The sequence below is a fragment of the Ochotona princeps genome, chromosome 8, assembly GCF_030435755.1.
Source record: "Ochotona princeps isolate mOchPri1 chromosome 8, mOchPri1.hap1, whole genome shotgun sequence".
NCBI lineage: Eukaryota > Metazoa > Chordata > Mammalia > Lagomorpha > Ochotonidae > Ochotona > Ochotona princeps.
In genome coordinates, this window is record NC_080839.1 from 59420866 (window position 1) to 59440391 (window position 19526).

The 19526-nt window shown below is 42.6% G+C and overlaps 1 protein-coding gene across 1 annotated transcript in view; it reads right to left on the reverse strand.

Annotated features, from left to right (window-relative positions):
- Nucleotides 1–334: 334 nt before the first annotated feature.
- Nucleotides 335–19526, reverse strand: part of YIPF4 (Yip1 domain family member 4) — a 29580-nt gene continuing 10388 nt past the window's right edge. The window contains exons 2-6 of the mRNA XM_004582719.3: nucleotides 9425–9578; nucleotides 8420–8591; nucleotides 5447–5524; nucleotides 3430–3543; nucleotides 335–1352 (exon numbers count right to left, since the gene is read on the reverse strand). Coding sequence (XP_004582776.1) covers nucleotides 1215–1352; nucleotides 3430–3543; nucleotides 5447–5524; nucleotides 8420–8591; nucleotides 9425–9578 — 656 coding nt within the window. The 3' untranslated portion in view covers nucleotides 335–1214. The remainder of the gene's footprint in view (nucleotides 1353–3429; nucleotides 3544–5446; nucleotides 5525–8419; nucleotides 8592–9424; nucleotides 9579–19526) is intronic.

Consider the following 19526-nt stretch of genomic DNA (forward strand, 5'->3'; position numbering starts at 1 on the left):
CTAGGTATTTCTTGATGGGTAAGTTTGCTGAAAGAACACATAACAAGCAATGCCAACATCATCAAACTGAGGGCAGCAGGTAACTCTTCCAGGTAAACGCAGAAAGTGTAACAGAATCATTTATTAACAGGTATTTTCTATCTATGGGCATAAATAAAATATATTATCTACTTTACAAAGCAGTTAATTAAAGGTATATCTAGTACTTGTTAAAATATTCATAGTAAAAAGTCACTAACAAAAACATCTTTTAATATTTCCTTCAGCAAAAATTGTACATTTGTTATAGAGTACCTGATATCTGTGTAAACATCAAGCAACACAGGACAAGATGTTATAAAATAAATGCACAGCTGGCAAGCATTTTATTGTCTTCTACTTCTTGTAACATTGTTCAGGACCACAAAATTTTAAAGGTCTTTTTCCCATGACTTTTCTGATCAAAAATGCTTACTGATACTATAAATATTCTGTGTTCCTAAATAGTAATGATTTTAATGAACGTTATACCCATTACACCTCTTGCCCCTTAAATCAGAAAGATTACCAGAAACTTTTAATCAGATGTCTGGAAATTCAAAAATAGTTTTTAAAAATTTACCCAAATAAACCAAATCTATATCAGTAACTACTTTTCACAAATTTATATACCATTTAAAAAACAGGTGTGAATTTTTAAATAAAAAAAGAGTATGAGCCAAATTTAATGAAGTGTTAAGCATCGGATAAATACCTTAATTTTTAGGCTATCCAGAAATATATTTCGTGAATAATTATTTCATAAATATATACATATAAATATAAATATATATCTATAGGATCTGTAATACAGGAGAAAATCCTTTAAAGGAAAAAAATTGCACTTGCAGGTTATCAAGATGTTATCAAATTTATCCTTCAAGAGAAATATAATTACCAATCCTGGTGCTTCTGCCACAAGTTTTTACGTGAATATTGACACAATCGTAAAAACACAATGTTTTTATATTTTATTCACTGGAATATGAAGAATCAAACAGAATTTAGCATTCTGACCAAAAAGTCCCGGGTTACTGCAATTACCCAAATACAAAAAACATTGTTTTAGCAAGATCCTAAACCTGTGTCATGTCTGGAACACATAAGCTTGACCAGCACAGGTTTGCTTGAATCCCTTTGGCAATAATTCCCAGACTACACACACACTTATCTTTTTTACTCACGTATGCCTCGGCTCACACCCCAGTGTATAAGGACAAAAAATAAATGTATAATAAGAAGATTGGATAAATCAAGAGAGGCTTTTTGGTCTTGAATTCTTCACCCACTAACAACGAAGCAGCACTGTAGGCAGCCCAAAACACACCAAACAGCTTAGAAAAAAAAGACAAAAGGCAGAGTATTAGTAACATGATCAATTTTTAAGATACTGTAGAGTAAAAAAAACCTGTTTACAATATTTTTAAAATCAACTATCAATTGCAGGAAGTGGCAAAACATACTCAGTACGCAATGTCCTCAGTAAGAGTGCTCACCCTTGCCCTGCTCCTCACATCTGGCAACGTGGTGTTCCCTGATCAAATCTGTCTAAGCGGAGATCCCCCGGGTGGCTGATTAAGAACAGATGTGAAAGATCTGCTTAAATTCTTCACAAATAGATTTTTTAAACTTTTTTTTTTAAGTATGTGTTTCTGGAAAAACTATTAATGGGCCACTGTTGAAAGAAAACCTTGCAAAGTAAAAAATCTGCTTTTTCTTTTGAAGAAACAGAAAAAACAAAACGACTGAAAAATTTATACAATGTTTATCCTCACAGCGTGTGCCCAGAAACAGAAGCACAGGATTACGTGAAATACAGAAAAAAGATGACTTTTGGCAAGGATTTAATTAAATAAAATACACTGTAGTTGCCTGACTATACACATATCTATTTAAAAAACTTCAACTAGAGATACATGAGGTATTTATTCAGATAGTCACCAAAGGCATTTGATAGAATGAAAAGAAAAAAGCAAACTTATATGAAAAAAATTCAGGGCACAGCACAGTAGCCTAGTGGTTACAGTCCTCGTCTTGCATGCGCTGGGATACCATATGGGCGCTGGTTCGTATCCAGGCTACTCCACTTCCCATTCAGTTCCCTATCTGTGGCCTGAGAAAGCAACAGAGGATGGCCCAAAGCCTTGGGAGCCTGAACCCATGCAGGGGACTAGGAAGAAGCTCCTGCCTTCTGGCTTCTGGCTCAGCTTTGACCATTGCCATCTCTTGGGGAGTGAACCAGTGGACTAAAGATCTTTCTGTTTCTCTTCTCTCTGTAAAATTTGACTTTCTAATAAAAATAAAAATAAATCTTAAAAAAAAAAAAAAAAGAAAATTGGGCCCACCTGCTCCACTTCCCATCCAGCTCCCTGCTTGTGGCCTGGGAAAGCAGTCGAGCATGGCTCAAAGCTTTGGGATCCTGCACCCATGTGGGAAACCTGGAGGAGGTTCCTGGCTCCTTGCTCTGGATCGGAACAGCACAGGCCATTGCGGTCACTTGGAGAGTGAATCATCAGACGGAAGATCTTCCTCTCTATCTCTCCTCTCTCTACATATCTGACTTTGTAATAAAAATAAATAAATCTTTAAAATTGAGGTTTGTAAACTATAATACTAGAATTTGGTGATGAGACAAACCGCACCGAAACAAGAAACACACAGCAGCTTTAACCCACAGAAAACTAAGTGACTACGAAAACATTTCAGCAAAAACAAACCTGAAATATAAAAACAATTAAACAATTTTGTTATGAAGTTTAACCATGAGTTTTTCATTTTATAATGATACATTCATGCGTTATAAAGACATAACAAGAGGTCTGCAAGTGGTAGTCTTAAAATGTTCCATTTTCCATAGGGCAAAAAGTTACTCACTGTCTAATATCAATGTATGTATTAAACCAGCCATTTATTTCTCCAAGTTATTCACTATTAGTGAATGTTGAAGTTTTAGTTGTATTAATACTCTGTAAATGTTTAACATGTGTACGTTATCACGATACAGAAAAAAGTCCTACTCTAGAAAGCTGAGTGTACTAAAAACATGTCTTTCATATTAGACAGCAAGTTAATATTCACACAGGAATTAAGAAATATTAAATAACTGCCTTATGGAGCTAAGTATCCTTTTCAAAATCTAAGACAAATTCATTATACACAAATAAAAATTCAACATTAAAAAAAAATGCCCACTGTAACATCCTAAACACTGATGGGCTCTTTGCTTTCCCTCACCAGAGATTAATGACAATGACAAAAAACAAAAGCAACTGGAAAAAAAATCATTAAAGAAGGTTCTAAAATACTACCAACTGGATAAAGTTTTTGATTATAACACTCTCAGCCAGAAGACTAGTATACTTTCGCTGTTGGAAAACAGTAAGCAACAATAATACGTAAAACACAACTTACTTTTATAAGTGTAGACACCACTTCAAATGATCCAACCACCAAAAGTATAGGGGCTATTACAATGAGAGGAAGTAACGAATATCCTATAACTCCAAGAACTTGGCCATATGCAACCTGTGAATTTCATAGAAACCAAGATATTTATTTCAATCACTACTGATCATATGTTCTTTGTTGTACTTCCAGAAATGTGAGAAGTTTTTAAAAATCGTATCCATTGCAGTTCCAAGTATCATAGCCTCCTGTCTTGGTTTCAGTTACCATCAACTTCCTGATGCTGTGATCTGCATTTCCAAACCTTCTGTCTTTACTTCAACCTTTATATATGCAAAAAATGACCTTCAGTACATCAATATATTACACTTTGTCACTACTTCAATTGCATCGTTAGAGGATTAAATGTACTACAGCCAGGTTCAATGTTGTGGCACTGACAGATAAGCTGCTTCCTGCAATGCCAGCATTCCATGGGTGCTGGTTTGGGTCCTGGCTCCGCTGCTTCTGATCAAGCTTCCTGCTAATGTACCTTCAAAAGCAGACAAGCAGCAGACAAGGATCAAGTTCCAAACTCCTGGCTTCCACCTGGCCCAATCCAGCCTTTTGCAGCCATTTAGTGAGTCAACTAATGGATGGACAATGTCCCTCCAAGCTTTGCAACTCTGCTTTTCAAATACATTTTTTAAAAAAAAGATTTATCTGTTTTTATTAGAAAGGCAAATTTACAGAGAAGGAAAGACACAGAGAAAAATCTTCCATCTGCTGGTTCACTCCTCAAATGATCACAATGGGCAGAGCTGAGCCAATCCACACGGTGCAGGCCCCAAGGTTCTGTTTGGGCCGTCCTCCACTGCTTTCCCAGGTCATAAGCAGGGAACAAGATGGGAAGTGGGGCATCCACATGGGATCCCAGAACTTGCAGGCAGAGGATTCACCAGGTGATACTGTTTTTTGTTTGTTTGTTTACTCTTGTTTTTTAAAGATGTTTATTTATTTGAGAGGCTTCACTCTCTAAGTCTTAAATGGCCAAGGCTGGGCCAGTGCTGAAGCTGGGAGTCAGGAACTCAATCCTGTTGCGCCCACTCCCATTGTGTTCCACTTCCCACCCACGTGTGCCCAGGTTTTGAGTTAACAGGAAGCTGGAATCAGGAGCTTGAGCGAGGGAACCCAAGCTCTCTGATATGAAATGTCTGTATCTCAACCACAAGGCCAGATGTCTCTCTCTGGATTGTTAAGATAGATAGAATGGCTACGGTACATTAACAAAAAAAAAAGAAGAAGAAAAAAAATGGAGGCCACTGCTATGACTCAAAAGGCTAATCCTCTACCTTTAAGCACCAGCATCCTATATGAGTCTTTGTTTTGTCCCGGTTGCTCCACTTCAATCCAGCTCCCTGGTTATGACCTGGGAAAGCAGTGAAGGATGGCCCAAGTCCTTGAAACATGGGGACCCAGAAGAAGCTCCTGGCTCCTGGCTTTCAAGAGGTTCAGCTCTAGTCATCCAGCCCATTTGGAGAATAAACCAGTGGGTGGAAAATCTTTCTCTCTGCAAATCTTTCAATAAAAATTAATAAATCTTAAAAAAAACCCCAACAGTTATCCAGGAATGTGGGAATTTGAAGGCATCTATAAATGGGAGCACTGCTAGCCTGTTTCATCATGAACGCACAGTGAGAACAGAGGCGTATGAGGACTGACTGGACTAACAGCCCGGGCCAGTGCAGTCCTGTGGGGGTGGATCAGCAGATGGAAGAGTTCTTTCTCTGTTAGCCTGTCTCTCCCTTTGTGGGACTCTGTCTTTTTTGGGAAAAAAAAATCTAAGTTATGTTACAGAACACCTTCACACAGTTCAGACAATTCTCTCTGAAAATCTGCTTTTTCAATAAAATAATCGTTTTGAAAAACAAAAACGCATTCTGAGATAAGAAATAGTAAAAATGAACACATTTGAGGATGAGATCAGCAGTATTCAAATAAAGTCTTATAAAAAAAAGGGGGTATTTTCAAAAGGACTACTTACTTCTCCACCAAGAACTCTGGCCAGTAAGAAAATTGTTAGTGAACCAAATATCCAAATGGTTATAATCCATGAGACCACCTTGACGGGGAAAAAAATCATGTGATTAACAATTTTTATAACAAATAACCTAATAATTTTCCAAGAACGCAATTCTCTGCCATGTAAGAAAGTCTGCCATTCTCAAGCTCAGTTCATGAAGTCTGCAGGGCTTTCAGCTATCTTTCCAAAATGCAGCATTACAAAGTGTAACAATTTCACACTGAAACTGTCAATTCACCCATTAACACCAGTTCTTGTTTCTGTCAACAAGAAAAACAGCAACTTTATAGATGACGGGGAGACTGACTGCACCCTATCACCTAACCATGTAATCACATTATCACAACCAGTAACAATGCACACCAGTTTAGTGCTCCATTAGCAGACACAAAAGAGTACAAAATCATTCCTGTGGTATTCGTGCCTAATCCTATGGCTCCAATCCAATATAAGAAAACAGCAAGCAAAACCAAACTGACTGATGTTCCATGAGGATATGGTAACCTTCTGTTCTCCTCCTTAGAACTAGCTATTCAAATGAGAAGTTACACAGAACAGATGAAACTGCAAATGCTGTAAATGAAGGAAGGTGCTAGGAAGAACAGAATCCCCATTAATTTTCAATAATTTTTATAAGATCAGAGTGAATATTAATAGAACTAACATAGCAATGACTTAAAATGCTTGCAATGAGGTTACTATGTATTGCTTGAATAACTGTTGTTAAAAACAGACAATGCGGGCCCGATGGCGTGGCCTAGCTGCTAAAGTCCTCGCCTTGAATGCCCCAGGATCCCATATGGGTGCCGGTTCTGGTCCTGGCAGCTCCACTTCCCATCCAGCTCCCTGCTTGTGGCCTGGGAAAGCAGTCAAGGATGGCCCAAAGCCTTGAGACCCTGCACCCGCGTGGGAGACCCGCAAGACGTTCCTGGTTCCCGGCTTTGGATCGGCACAGCACCGGCCGTTGCGGCTCACTTGGGGAGTGAATCATCAGACGGAATATCTTCCTCTCTGTCTCTCCTCCTCTCTGTATATCTGACTTTGTAATAAAGATAAATAAATCTTAAAAAAAAAAAAAAAAACAGACAATGCAGTGATGCAGTGAGAAGCCATGAAATGCTGGCAGCTTCTGGAAGCCAGAGTCGAGAGATGGATTCTTCCCTGGGGACTCCAAAGGAAGCAGCCAAACTGACATTCTGACTTTAGTTCTTTTTTTTTAATATATATATATATATATATATATATTTTTTTTTTATTAATAACATTGCATTACGTGACACAGTTTCATAGGCTCTGGGAATCCCCTAACCCCTCCCCGTACCCTCCTCCCTTGGTGGATTCCTCCACCTTGTTGCTGTATTACATTTCAAATTCAGTTAAGGTTCTTTCATTGCAAGCATGTACCAAGCATAGAGTCTAGCATCTTATTGTCCAGATAAATTCAACAGTTTCTTGGGGAGACCATCTCTGGTTTGAAGGCAGAGCTGGCAGAATATCATCCCGATCAATTTAAAGCCACAACATGACATCAACGACAATTTACAACATTATAGAATTAATTGACATGGTATTGAGTAACCAATATGTTAAAAAAAAATGCAAGTTCTTAACCACATCCTGTGACTACTTCATTGACATTTCAATTTTAGTTTATACACAGAAACAGCTACTATACACCTTAAAATGGCTATAGGGTACTATTCAGCTGTCTCATTCTGACTTTAGTTCTGTAACACCCATTTTAGGCTTCAGGCTTCAAGATCCGTAAACTAAATCTGCGGTTAAAAAAAAAAATGGCGCGGAGCAATGGCTCAGTGGCTAAATCCTCGCCCTCCATGTGTCGGGATTCCATATAGACACTGATTTGTGTCCCAGCCTATACACTTCTCATCCAGCTCCCTGCTAACGCCCTGGGAAAGCAGTAGAGGACAGCCCAAAGCCTTGGACACTGCACCCATGTGGGAGACCCAGAAGAAACTCCTGGCTCCTGCCTTCAGATTGGCTCAGTTCCGGCCATTGCGGCTACTTGGGAAGTGAACCAGTGGATGGAAGATCTTTCTCTCTGTCTCTCCCTCTCTCTGTAAATCTGCCTTCCCAATAAAAATAAATAAACCTTAAAAAATAAAAAAGATGTACTTGCTATTTGAAAGCAAATACACAGAGAGAGGAGACACAGTTTCCACCTGCTAGTTCATTCCCAAATAGCTACAATGGCTAAAGATTTCTGAGTCTCCCAAGTACTTGGGCCCACTCTATTGCCTTTCCAGGCACATTAGCAAGGAGATGGATTTAAAATGGAACAGCTATGTTCCATGGGAGGCTTAACATGCTACACAGCACCACCAGCTGCAATCTGTCCTGTAAAGCCATTAAGGTCTGTGGTTATTTGTTACAGCAGCAAGAGGAAGCATTCAATTCCTAACACTGTGGGAAGCAGTCCCCTTTCCTCCCCAGTGCCTCATCTGGTCATGTCTATGTTGTGCTTTGCTGATATGCCTTAACAGTGGGGCAAATGAACGAAAATATATTTTGATAGGGATATCAAAATAAATACTGACAGAATCTTTGTCACTATTATAATGTTCATTTAAAAAAACAAAAATAAAACTTAGTAAGAGGCAGGAACATGATTAAGTACTGTATATATTACATTTCAAAACCTCGCTCCCTTTGAACAATCAGGCCACTTCTGGTGACTGGTCAAGTGTGATTAGCCATGAGTAGTTTGCTGGTCTTAATATTTGCACGTGAATGACGAACGCACAAAGTTTGGAAGGATCAATCTAAGGAATTCTTCACTTACTAATGAATGCATCACTTTCAGAATGAGCAAGGTGGAACATTCTCCATACTGTACTAGAGTTAGTAGTCAACTATATTTAATTTTTCAACTCTTCAAAGACTTAGAATTTGTACAGAATTAAACATACTTACCCTAAATTGTCCATACAGTGATATCATGGAAAAGAACAGAACAACTGCCAGAGGACCCCAGAAGTCAGGATTGTCTCTCACCACTTGTCTGTTAAAACCAAGTGATGGCATTGGCATCAAAACACATCGGATTTTGTAGTAAATATCCTTTAGATCAATATCCAATTCTTCCCTGTAATTTTAAAATAAAAACTTTCAATGACAGGACAGTTACAAATTTAAAATAAATGTGAGTATGACAGCACAGTCTCTACAGGCCAGCAGTACATCCACATGTGAGGAACCACACCTCTCTGACTGCAAGCTGCGTATTTCCCACCTTTCAACCTCTCTAAAATTGAGACATTCTCTCACATTCACTGGGGTCCTACAACGTTGTTAGCATGCAGCGAAGCCCAGGGATTCCAACCTCCACTTTCCATTGTGTCATTCTCCTGGGAACACAATCATCAATTCAAGACAACTTACAATTTTCTGCCTGAAGATTTTCTGGGACCATACTGACAATTTACCTTATATTTTATATGAGCACCAACATGAGGTTTACAATCTCAGGGAAAACTTTTTCTTTCAATATCCCACCCAACACCAAGCAGAAATATGCCACCCAGCATCAAACAGAAGCAAACTTTTAATGATGTAGTAAATGATTTCTTACCCACCCTTACACTAAGAATATAGTCCTTGGAATATTTTTTTGCCACCTTAAACATTTTTCACGTTAGTATGTAAAATAATTTCATTTTATTACCTATACTACCTTGGGTTTGATGGAATATGGTACACTAAAAAATACTGCATATTTAAGCATGTACCAATAATTACAACAAAGATTCACTTGAAAATGTCTTGATCTGACAAAGCTGTATGTTTTTTTTTTCTTAACTGCTTTATATTTTTCCCCAGATGATAGATAATCACAACTTTTCAAGTACTATAAAGAATGTGAAATCACCCCACAAGATTAGTTTGAAAAAAAATTTAAGAACTATTATTTTTACATACAAGAGAGGCTTGTTATCTTCAGGGTCATCATCTTCAACTTCCAAAAGCCAGCCATACCCTCTCTGTCTCAGAAATGTAGTGGCTGTAGATTCTTTGATAAAATCTCCTCCAAGGTTTAATTTGACATCTGGAGATGCTATTGAACCACTCAGATCTCAAGAGAAAAGACAAAAGGAACTGTGAGCCAAGGCAGAAATGTCTGAGGCGTAAATGAAGCAGCATATAGTCAACTAAAGGAACTCTTATTTGAATATTTCTTATTATGAATATCCATTATTGCATACAATCTCCAAACATTACAGTTGACAGATTTTAAGATATTTTTAAAGATTTATCATTTTTTTTTTATTGGAAAGGCAGATAAACAGAGAGGAGACAGAGAGGAAGATCTTCCGTCCATTGATTCACTCCCCAAGTGGCCGCAACATCAGCAGGTTAGTTAATCCGAAGCCAGCAGCTTCTTCTGGGTCTCCCATGCGGGTGCAGGGTCCCAAGGCTTTGGACCATCCTCGACTGCTTTCCCAGGCCACAAGCAGGGAGCTGGATGGGAAGTGGAGCAGGTGGGCCACAAACCAGCGCCTATATGGGATCCCAGCCGATGTAAGAAGAGGATTTAGCCACTAGGCTATTGCACTGGGTGCAATAGTTGACAGAAATTTTAAAACCATTTTGTGTTTTGCAAGAAGAGAAAGATGAAAGAGATGAATAGACATAAAAAAAGATTTCTCAGTTAATTTAGCTGGACTAGCTCCAGAATCAAGACTTAAAATAGTACCACTCTAACATTTAAAGGGAAGATACGTATATCTTTAAAAATACATGATTCTGGAATCTATTCCTTGTTATATACATTATGTAGCTAAGGAAAAAGTAATCAAACAAATTCTTTTTTAAAGGCATTACACACGTACATGTAAGAACAATTACACATACTCTAAAAAAGGAAAGCTACAGGTGTTAAGTTTTTAATGTATTTAAATAATCAGATATCTATGCTAAATGCTTCTGATATAAATTTATGTTTAGTTCCATCTAATCTCACTAGTACAAGTTTTCTGGTATTGCAGCAAGATTTTTATGGAAAAAATTACTCATCTTCAATTTTAGCAAAAAGAGAATTTTGTGTGTTTGCATGTAAAATAATTAACAAGTAAAAAGAGGTGAGGAGATACAGTTCTTCACATTAAACAAACTCCACAGCCTGCAGAGTCTTAGTAGTTATTAGTACTACAAATCCTACATTTTCTGGAGAAAATGGTGAATAATTAACGATTTCCTTCAGGTCACACATGGGCTAAGTAGGGACAAAAAAAGACTTCTATAAGACTGGAAAATACACATTACTAAACAACCATTGATACTGCTAAAGCCACATGACTAGAGTGTAAGTCAGAAAAACAATTTTGCAAAAGCAAACCAGGATATTCTCACACAAACCCTCCTTCCCAGGAAATCATCTCTAAACAATGCTAAAGGCAGTGGCCTTGAAGCAAGCTCAGTTTCCAAAAGGTTATAAGGAGCTCAATTTGCACAGTACTCTAAATTCTAGGTTAGTTTTTGATAATTGCTATTAACATCTTGGCTTGGGCCCGGTGGCGTGGCCTAGCAGCTAAAGTCCTCGCCTTGAACGCACCAGGATCCCATATGGGTGCCGGTTCTAATCCTGGCAGCTCCACTTCCCATCCCGCTCCCTGCTTGTGGCCTGGGAAAGCAGTCAAGGATGGCCCAAAGCTTTGGGACCCTGCACCCATGTGGGAGACCTGGAAGAGGTTCCTGGCTCCTGGCTTCGGATTGGCTCAGCTCCAGCCGTTGCGCTCACTTGGGGATTGTGTGGGAGACCTGGAAGAGGTTCCTGGCTCCTGGCTTCGGATTGGCTCAGCTCCAGCTGTTGCGGCTCACTTGGGGAGTGAATCATCGGACGGAAGATCTTCCTCTCTCTCTCTCTCCTCATTTGGAGAGTGAACCAACAGATGGAAGAATTTCTGTATCTTTTTTCTCTGTGCAAAATACGTCTTTCAAATAAATAATAAATAAATGTTTAAAAAGAAAATTTCCAGCCACTGGGTCACTCTATATAGTTTCAAATGTCTGCATCAGCTGCACCAAAGGCCAGCAACGGAATCTCCCAGATGGGACAGGGACCTGATGTCTGAACCCTAACCTGCTGCTTCAGAGAGTGTGTCCATCAGCAGGAAGCTGTGACAGAGCAGAGCCCAGATTCCAACCCAGGCACTGTGATAAAGGAGGTGGCAGGCCAAGCACAACTTCCTCCCTGGGCCAAACACCTGCCCTTATCTTAATTGAAAAACATCCTCTGGGCACAGACATTGTGGCGCAGCTAGGAAAGCCACTACCTGTGACGCTAGCACCCCACACAGGTGCCAGTTTTTGTCCCAGCTACACCGCTTACTAAACCTAGCTTCCTAACCGGGAAAAGCAGCATTAGATGGCCCAAGTGCTTCAGCCCCTAACACCCCGTGGAAGACCTGAAGGAAGCTTTGGCCTGGCCCAGCCCCGGATATCAGTGCTGCTAACTGGACTACCTGGGTTCAAGGCCCGCTTTGAGCCAGCCTCCACTGCTTTCCTAGAGTGTAAGTAGGCAGCTGGATGGGAAGTGAAGCAGCCAGAACAAGAACCTACACCTATATGGGATGCCAGTACTGCAACCATACCAGTCTCTGGTTTGAATTTATGTCCCTGGTTTTTGTTTCCCAGGGGTAATTGGGGAGCTCTCTTTGTGGTTCTCCTTCTAAAGAAAACAGAAAAGTTGAAAATTTCATTTCTAAAATGAGGGCATTTCAAAAATTTATGGAGGAGTGGGAAAAAATTGTGGAAAACAAATTTAAACATAGGCTTTTAAAAAATATGAAACATCAAAAGAAAAATTAAATATTAAATTAATGCATATTTCCATAATCTGCATTTTCTATGAACTGTGTGAAAGTGTCTCACAGGTATAAAAACTGTTCTCTTCTTGAGTGAACAAGAGACTTACTGTTTAAAAGATGTGTTTCTTTACTTGAAATCAGTTTGGAAGAGAACAGAGACAGAGAGATCTCCCATCTGCTGGCTCGCTCCCCAGTGGCCCAACCCAGGAGCCAGGAACTGCATCCAAGTCTTTTACAAGGGCCATCTTCTGCTGTGTTCCAAGGCACATTACCAGGAAGCTACGTTGGAGATGGATCGGCTGGAACTCACAGCATGCTGGCATTGCAGGCAGTGGTGCCGCACCACAATGCCAGTACCAAGAAAAGATTTAGATTAGGAAGTCACAGCAGTTACATTAAAGACTTTTTTTTTTTTCTTAAAGATTTATTCATTTTATTATAGCCAGATATACAGAGAGGAGGAGAGACAGAGAGGAAGATCTTCCGTCCGATGATTCACTCCCCAAGTGAGCCGCAACGGCTGGTGCTGCGCCGATCCGAAGCCAGGAACCTGGAACCTCTTCCGGGTCTCCCACGAGGGTGCAGTGTCCCAATGCATTGGGCCGTCCTCAACTGCTTTCCCAGGCCACAAGCAGGGAGCTGGATGGGAAGTGGAGCTGCCGGGATTAGAACCGGCACCCATATGGGATCCCGGGGCTTTCAAGGCGAGGACTTTAGCCGCTAGGCCACGCCACCGGGCCCCATTAAAGACTTTTAAATTATAAAGTTACAAAGGATCTCAATAATCAGCTTCTGACCCCTAGAAAAGATCCCACTTATGGTCCTTCATCTAAACCGAAGATACATAAAGTATAGTGCTAGCGAACATTATGTTCAACAATTGGCTCAATGGCTAAATCCTTAGTTTGCAAGTGCCAGGATCCTATATGGGTTCCTGTTCACGTTCTGGCTGCTCCACATCCCATCCAGTTCCCTGCTTACACACTGGGAAAGCAGTAAAGGATGGCTCAAGGCCTTGGAACCCTGCACTTGAGGTGGGAGACCTGGGAAAAACTCCTGGCTCCTGTCTTTGGGCCAGCTCAACCGATGTCATTTGTGGGTGGAAGTCCTTCTTCTCTCTGTAAATATGATCTACTTTTCTGATAAAAATGAATGAATCTTAAAAAATAAAGTTGCGTGTTTGGTAGTCTGTCATTCTTGGCAGCTAGAACTTCAGAAAGGCCCTTTTAGCTTTCAAATGTGGAACAAGGGGTCTGTATGGAAGATGCTTAATAATAGTAGCAACAAAAAAGACATCCTTCAAAAAGAAAAATGCTTACTATACAAAAGTGCACAGACTTCAATTTTTATATCAAAAATAAACTTATCTTTTAATTTCACTTGTTCATGAACTTAAATGTCAACTTTATCCCACCTGCAGATTCACCCTTTAAATGTCCAGAGCAGCTGGGACTGGGGCTGTGCTGAAGCTAGGAGCCAAGCAGTCAAGCCCAGTCGGCCCACGGGGGACAGGAAGCCAGTTCCTTCACCCATCATGCTTGCCTGGCAGGGTGTGCAGACAGGACCGTGGCCTCAGGAGCCAGAGCCGGGGATCTAACCCAGGTGCGCTGATGTAGGACGTGCTCCCTTAGCTGTACATTAAATCCTAGGACGAACTGTGCCCTCATCAACTTTCTAGGTGTTTCATGTAAAATAGGGAAATTACAACACACAGGAATGCTAGAAATAGCAATATAACACCTCTTTTAGCACCTGCAGGACGCAGTTAGTTATGGATGGGAAAAAAGTAACAAGATAGTACAAACAACACTGTTCAGGGCCCGGCGTGATAGCGTAGCGGTTAAGGTCCTCGCCTTGCATGCCCAGGATCCCATAATGGCGCCGGTTCTAATCCCAGCAGCCCTGCTTCCCATCCAGCTCCCTGCCTGTGGACTGGGAAAGCAGTCGAGGACGGCCCAAAGCTTTGGGATCCTGCACCCACGTGGCAGACACGGAAGAAGCTCCTGGCTCCTGGCTTCAGATTGGCTCAACTCCAGTCGTTGCAGCCACTTGGGGAGTGAATCATCAGATGGAAGATCTTCCTCTCTGTCTCTCCTCCTCTCTGTATATCTGTCTTTCCAATAAAAATAATTTTAAAATTAATTGATTAATTAATTATTTTAAATAATCTTAGTTGATTAGGGTACAAAGGGTCAAGGGCTACAGGAAAGTGGGTTATATCACTGTTTGCACACTAATATAATTTTTTCCCTTTGTATCTGGGGTCAGGGGAGAAACAAAGGGAAAAGCCCCACCCAGCCTCCCACCCATCCCAGGTCCCCGATGTGAGGCACGCTCCGAGGGTCCTGCTCAAGCAGTTTTGATAGTTCAACAGGTCTGAATTGCTGCCGGTCTCGCCATCCCAATCGCAATGAAACCTATTCAAAATCCACTGGCTGATATAGTTTCTTCATGGTGGGGGTTCTGAGATCAGCAGTTCAGTTGGAGGGATCCCCAGAGAAACTTCATCTGAGATGATCCCAAACCTGATTCTTGTGTGAGTTTGCCAGTACAGGGTCTGGCACAGTCTGTCGTCCCAATCAGCTTATGCACATGCTGGTTGTTGCAACTGCTGGGTCAGTTCTGTTTCCAGCCCCGTCATCCACTTGAATCAGTGGGTGTTGTAGTCCAGTTCGATCCTACCCACTTCATACTCGGTCCTCACGCATACCAGTGGGAGCTGCAGCCTAGTTGGGCCGACTCCCCATAACGCCCACCAGGTCTGTCCCCTACCCTGGTTCCCATGCATGCCAGTATGTACGGCAGGCTTGTTCAGTCTGTCCTACATCCCGTTCAGCTTAAGATATTAGCTATTTAACTGAATCATAAAACAAGAAAAAAATTTAAAAAAAATATCACTCCAAAGGGGACAACACGGTGGCACAGCAAGCCAACATTCCTCACATGCACCTTTCATATTTATTAAATAAATAATAAAAAAAATTTTAAATATTTATTATTATTACAAAGTCAGATATACAGAGAGGAGGAGAGACAGAGAGGAAGAGCTTCTGTCCAATGATTCACTCCCCAAGTGTGCCACAACGGGCCAATGCGCGCTGATCCGAAGCCGGGAACCTGGAACCTCTTCCAGGTCTCCCACACGGGTGCAGGGTCCCAATGCATTGGGCCATCCTCAACTGCCTTCCCAGGCCACAAGCAGGGAGCTGGATGGGAAGTGGAGCTGCTGGGATTAGAACCGGCGCCCATATGGGTTCCCGGGGCGTTCAAGGTGAGGACTTTAGCCGCTAGGCCACGCCGCCGGGCCCATAATAAAAAATTTCTTTCACAAACAAAGATGAATTTTAAGATAAATGAGAATTAAAACTAGCCAGCCTGACTGTCAACCATAAGATAGCAACCACATGGCAAATCACTGTTTTAAAGTGTATTTATGGTCCAGGCTGCAGCATCAGCATGAACACCCCAAAACAGGGTATGGGGCGGGCCAGGCCACACCAGCTCATACAAAGGCAGGGACGGAGGGGCAGGCCACACCATTTAAGGGCCAAGCACACTCTGACATGAGTGAGATCTGAGTCTGGGAGTGGCCTGAGCAGGGGAACCTGGGAAACTCCCCTGGTGGGTCATAGCTTCCACTGATAAACATGTGGTCCAGGCCTGGGTGTTGGGCAAGCTGGGAAGGCTGTCTCCATCCATCAGCAAGTGTGTTAGTTGGTTTTGGAAGGGGGCACCCCAAGCAGGGCTGAGTAAACCATAGCCAATTGGCAAAGTGCAGAAACCAGGATGGAGTGCAGGTCATGCTGGGTTAGGCTATCACATGAGCCAGGCATGAGAGCAGACTGAGCAGGCACAAGTTGCAGCACCGCAAGCAAGAGCTGGGATTGGGGGGCCGGATGCACGAGGCCAGGCTGCAGCATCTGAAGGCAAGGGCCAAGACAGGGAAGGGGATGTGCCAGGCTGAGTCAACAATCACTGGCACACACGAGAGCTGTAGCTGGGATCAGGCCTGGCTGGGGAGCTAAGGGGATGCCCTGACTGGGTTGTGGATCCCACTGGTGAACGCAGGGGCTGGAGTGGGGGCTGCGGTCTGCTCTGCATATGGTTGCAGTCTCCCTTAGCACAAGTGTGGGCTGGAACCGGGCTGTGCCAGACTGGGCTAGACTCCAGCACCCACTGGTGATCGTGAGAACCAGGATGAGTACAGAATGGGTTGTGCTAGGTCTCTGCCCCTGTTGATCCATGCATGAGCTGTGTCTGGGTGTGGACTAGACCTGACTGGGCTATAGCACCCACAGTAAAAACCAGAATGGGTAAAGGCCAGTCAGGAAAGGCCACTGTTCCTGCTAGGACAGGAGGTGGACTAAGGAGGGCTGGCCAATGGACTCACCGGTGTGCCAAGATCTGGCATTCGGAGAGGTTCTGATGGAGGAGCTTGGGGAATTCCTCTGTTGGGACATAGCCCCTGTAGGTGAGCATGAGAATCAAGAAAGGGAGCAGCCCAGACCAGGCCAGGTAATGGTACTCATAGGCATATCTTTGGCTCAGGTCTGGGGCAAGCCAGACTGGACCAGTTCACATCACCCGCTAGCAAATCTGAGAGCTAGAACAGTGCGTGAGTCATGCCATGTTGGGCAGAAATACCAGCTAGTTCACATGAGGGCTGGGACTAGGGGCTGGCTGGGGATGGCTAGGCTGTATTTCCCAAAAGCATGAGCTAGAACTGGGGATGGGCTGAGCTGGGCCAGGCTACAGCAACCACTGGCAAATGCCAAGGTGAGATGGGCCATGCCACACTGGGCCACAGTCCCCCACCAGCATACACTGAGACCTGGCGGAGAACGGGCAAAGCGGGTAGGGGGGCTGCAGGGAGATCCCTTGCTGGGCCACCATTCCCACTGGTGAGCATGAGAGCTGGGATGGGGGCAGATAAGACCATGCAGGGTTACAACACCTGTTGACCTGCATGTAAGCTGGATCAGGGATAAGCCAGGCTAGGTGGACTGTACCTACTGAGTAGTACATGCATAAGCCAGAGGTGGTGAGGGTTGGTTGAGCTTTGCCGCAGCATCAGCTGGCAGATGCTGGCACAGGGGACAAAGTCCGTCGAGCTCAACTGCAGTACCACTTGGAGAGTGCAAGATCCAGGAGTGGAAGTGGGCCCATTAGGGAAACAATGGGCACCTCCTTGTTGGGTTGCCACTCTGACTGGTGAGCAGGAGGACTGGGACAGGCATGGCTAGATAGAGAGTGGCATCTGCAGGCACATATGTGGGCTGGATAGTGGGGCTGGTTGAGATGAACTAGGCTTCAACGCCCACTGATATGTATAAGAGCTGAATGGGATGTGGACCAGACTGGAGCAGTCTGCTGTACTTACTGGCAAGCATAAGAACCAAGGAAGCTGGTGGGCCTGGTGGGGGTTATTGCGGGTCGCTCCTACTGGCTTCAGCTCCCACTGGTTTGCGTGGCGGCCGAATGTGTGATGGGCAATAGCAGACTGGACTGCAACACCCATTAGTTTGCATAGAAGACAGAGCTGGAGACAATGGACCCAGCAATTGTAACCAATAGTGTGCATGAAGGCTGATTTGGGCGATGAACTGTGCCAGACCCTGCAAGCACACACAAGAATCAGGTCAGAGATACCCTCAGATGAAGCTTCTTTGGGAATCCCCCCAACTAAACTGCTGATCTCAGAACTCCAATCATGGAGAAAATTGCAGACTCCATGGTCTGACTATGGAGTGCATGTGTCAGAGCTGGGCCTCCTCATTGGCTTAGACAGAGCAGTGGACAGCATATCCAGGTGCACATGGAGGATATGGCAGTACACTGGAGCCTACAGAGGACACCTGGTACCATAACAGAGGATGGAGAACAGAACAAATTAATCAACTAACCCAGCCCAGTGTTGGCAGTGAAAATCTGCACAAACTGTTCATTTTCTAAATGGAAACACTGAACACAGATAAACACAAAGGGATTTAAAAAGGGCACAACAGGGCCTAGGGTGGTAGCCTAGCAGCTAAAGTCCTTGCCCTGTACACACCAGGATCCCATATGGGTGCTGGTTCTAATCCCGGCGGCCCGCTTCCTGGCCATTGCGGCTATTTGGAGACTGATGGAATGGACAGAAGATCTTCCTCTCTGTCTCTCCTCCTCTCTGCATATCTGACTTTCCAATAAAAATAAATAAATCTTTTTTTAAAAAAGGGACACACTTTTTAAAAATGGACTATACAAAGAAAATGTTAAAAATGTTTTCAATGCTGTCTGGGGACAGAGTGAGTTAAGTTTCAGCAGGCTTTACTCTGAGGTAAAGCCATCTTTGGAAAAGCTGCACAAGAACATTTGGCAGTGGGGGATTCTGTCTCCGAATCCTTCACTTCCCCTGAGCACTTCAATTTGAAAGGAGAACTTTGGCAGGACGGCGACAATACACTCCAGATGAGAGTCACCGATCTGGCCGGAGACAATTTCTAGATTTCCATGAAAGAGGAGCAGTCTCCAACAAACACTGAACGTTTGTTGGTACTTGTCAACTTCTTATGTATGTGAAGAAGCTTTTTCTTATTAAACAAGCAACAAGAGCAACGGCAAAAAATCTCATTTCACATGAAAGCCAAATCCATCTGTACAAATCTGACACAGAATTCAGCGTGCAGCAAAACCAAAATTAACAGCATATTTTGTATGCTGAGATAAATTTCACGTTGCCTTTAATTTAACAAACATGTCCATACAGACATGTGAAAGAGATCAAGAAACATGTACAGAACTTTGTAATCGCCCTTTCTAGATCTGGATCATGCTACTCTGTGAGAAAACGGGCTTCAAAGCCCTGTATAAAATTACTAGTAATTTTTATTACTATTGTTTTTGTTTATAGTTTAGTAGCTTTATTACTCAGCAGCCTTCTTATTTAAGATTATTAATGAAAATAAAATAAATCTCCTGAGTCTATCCTGAAAAAAATAAAACAAACAAATCTCATTTCAAGTTACATAACAGAAATCGTTGTTTCGTCTTATGGGTCTTCTAACATTGTATTTTTTAAAAATTAGATACTCATAAGAATATCTACTACTGGGCCTGACTCAGTAACCTAGTGGCTAAAGTCCTCGCCTTGCACATGCCAGGATCCCATATAGGCACTGGTTCTAAGCCCGGAGGCCCCGCTTCCCATCCAGCTCCCTGCTTGTGGCCTGGCA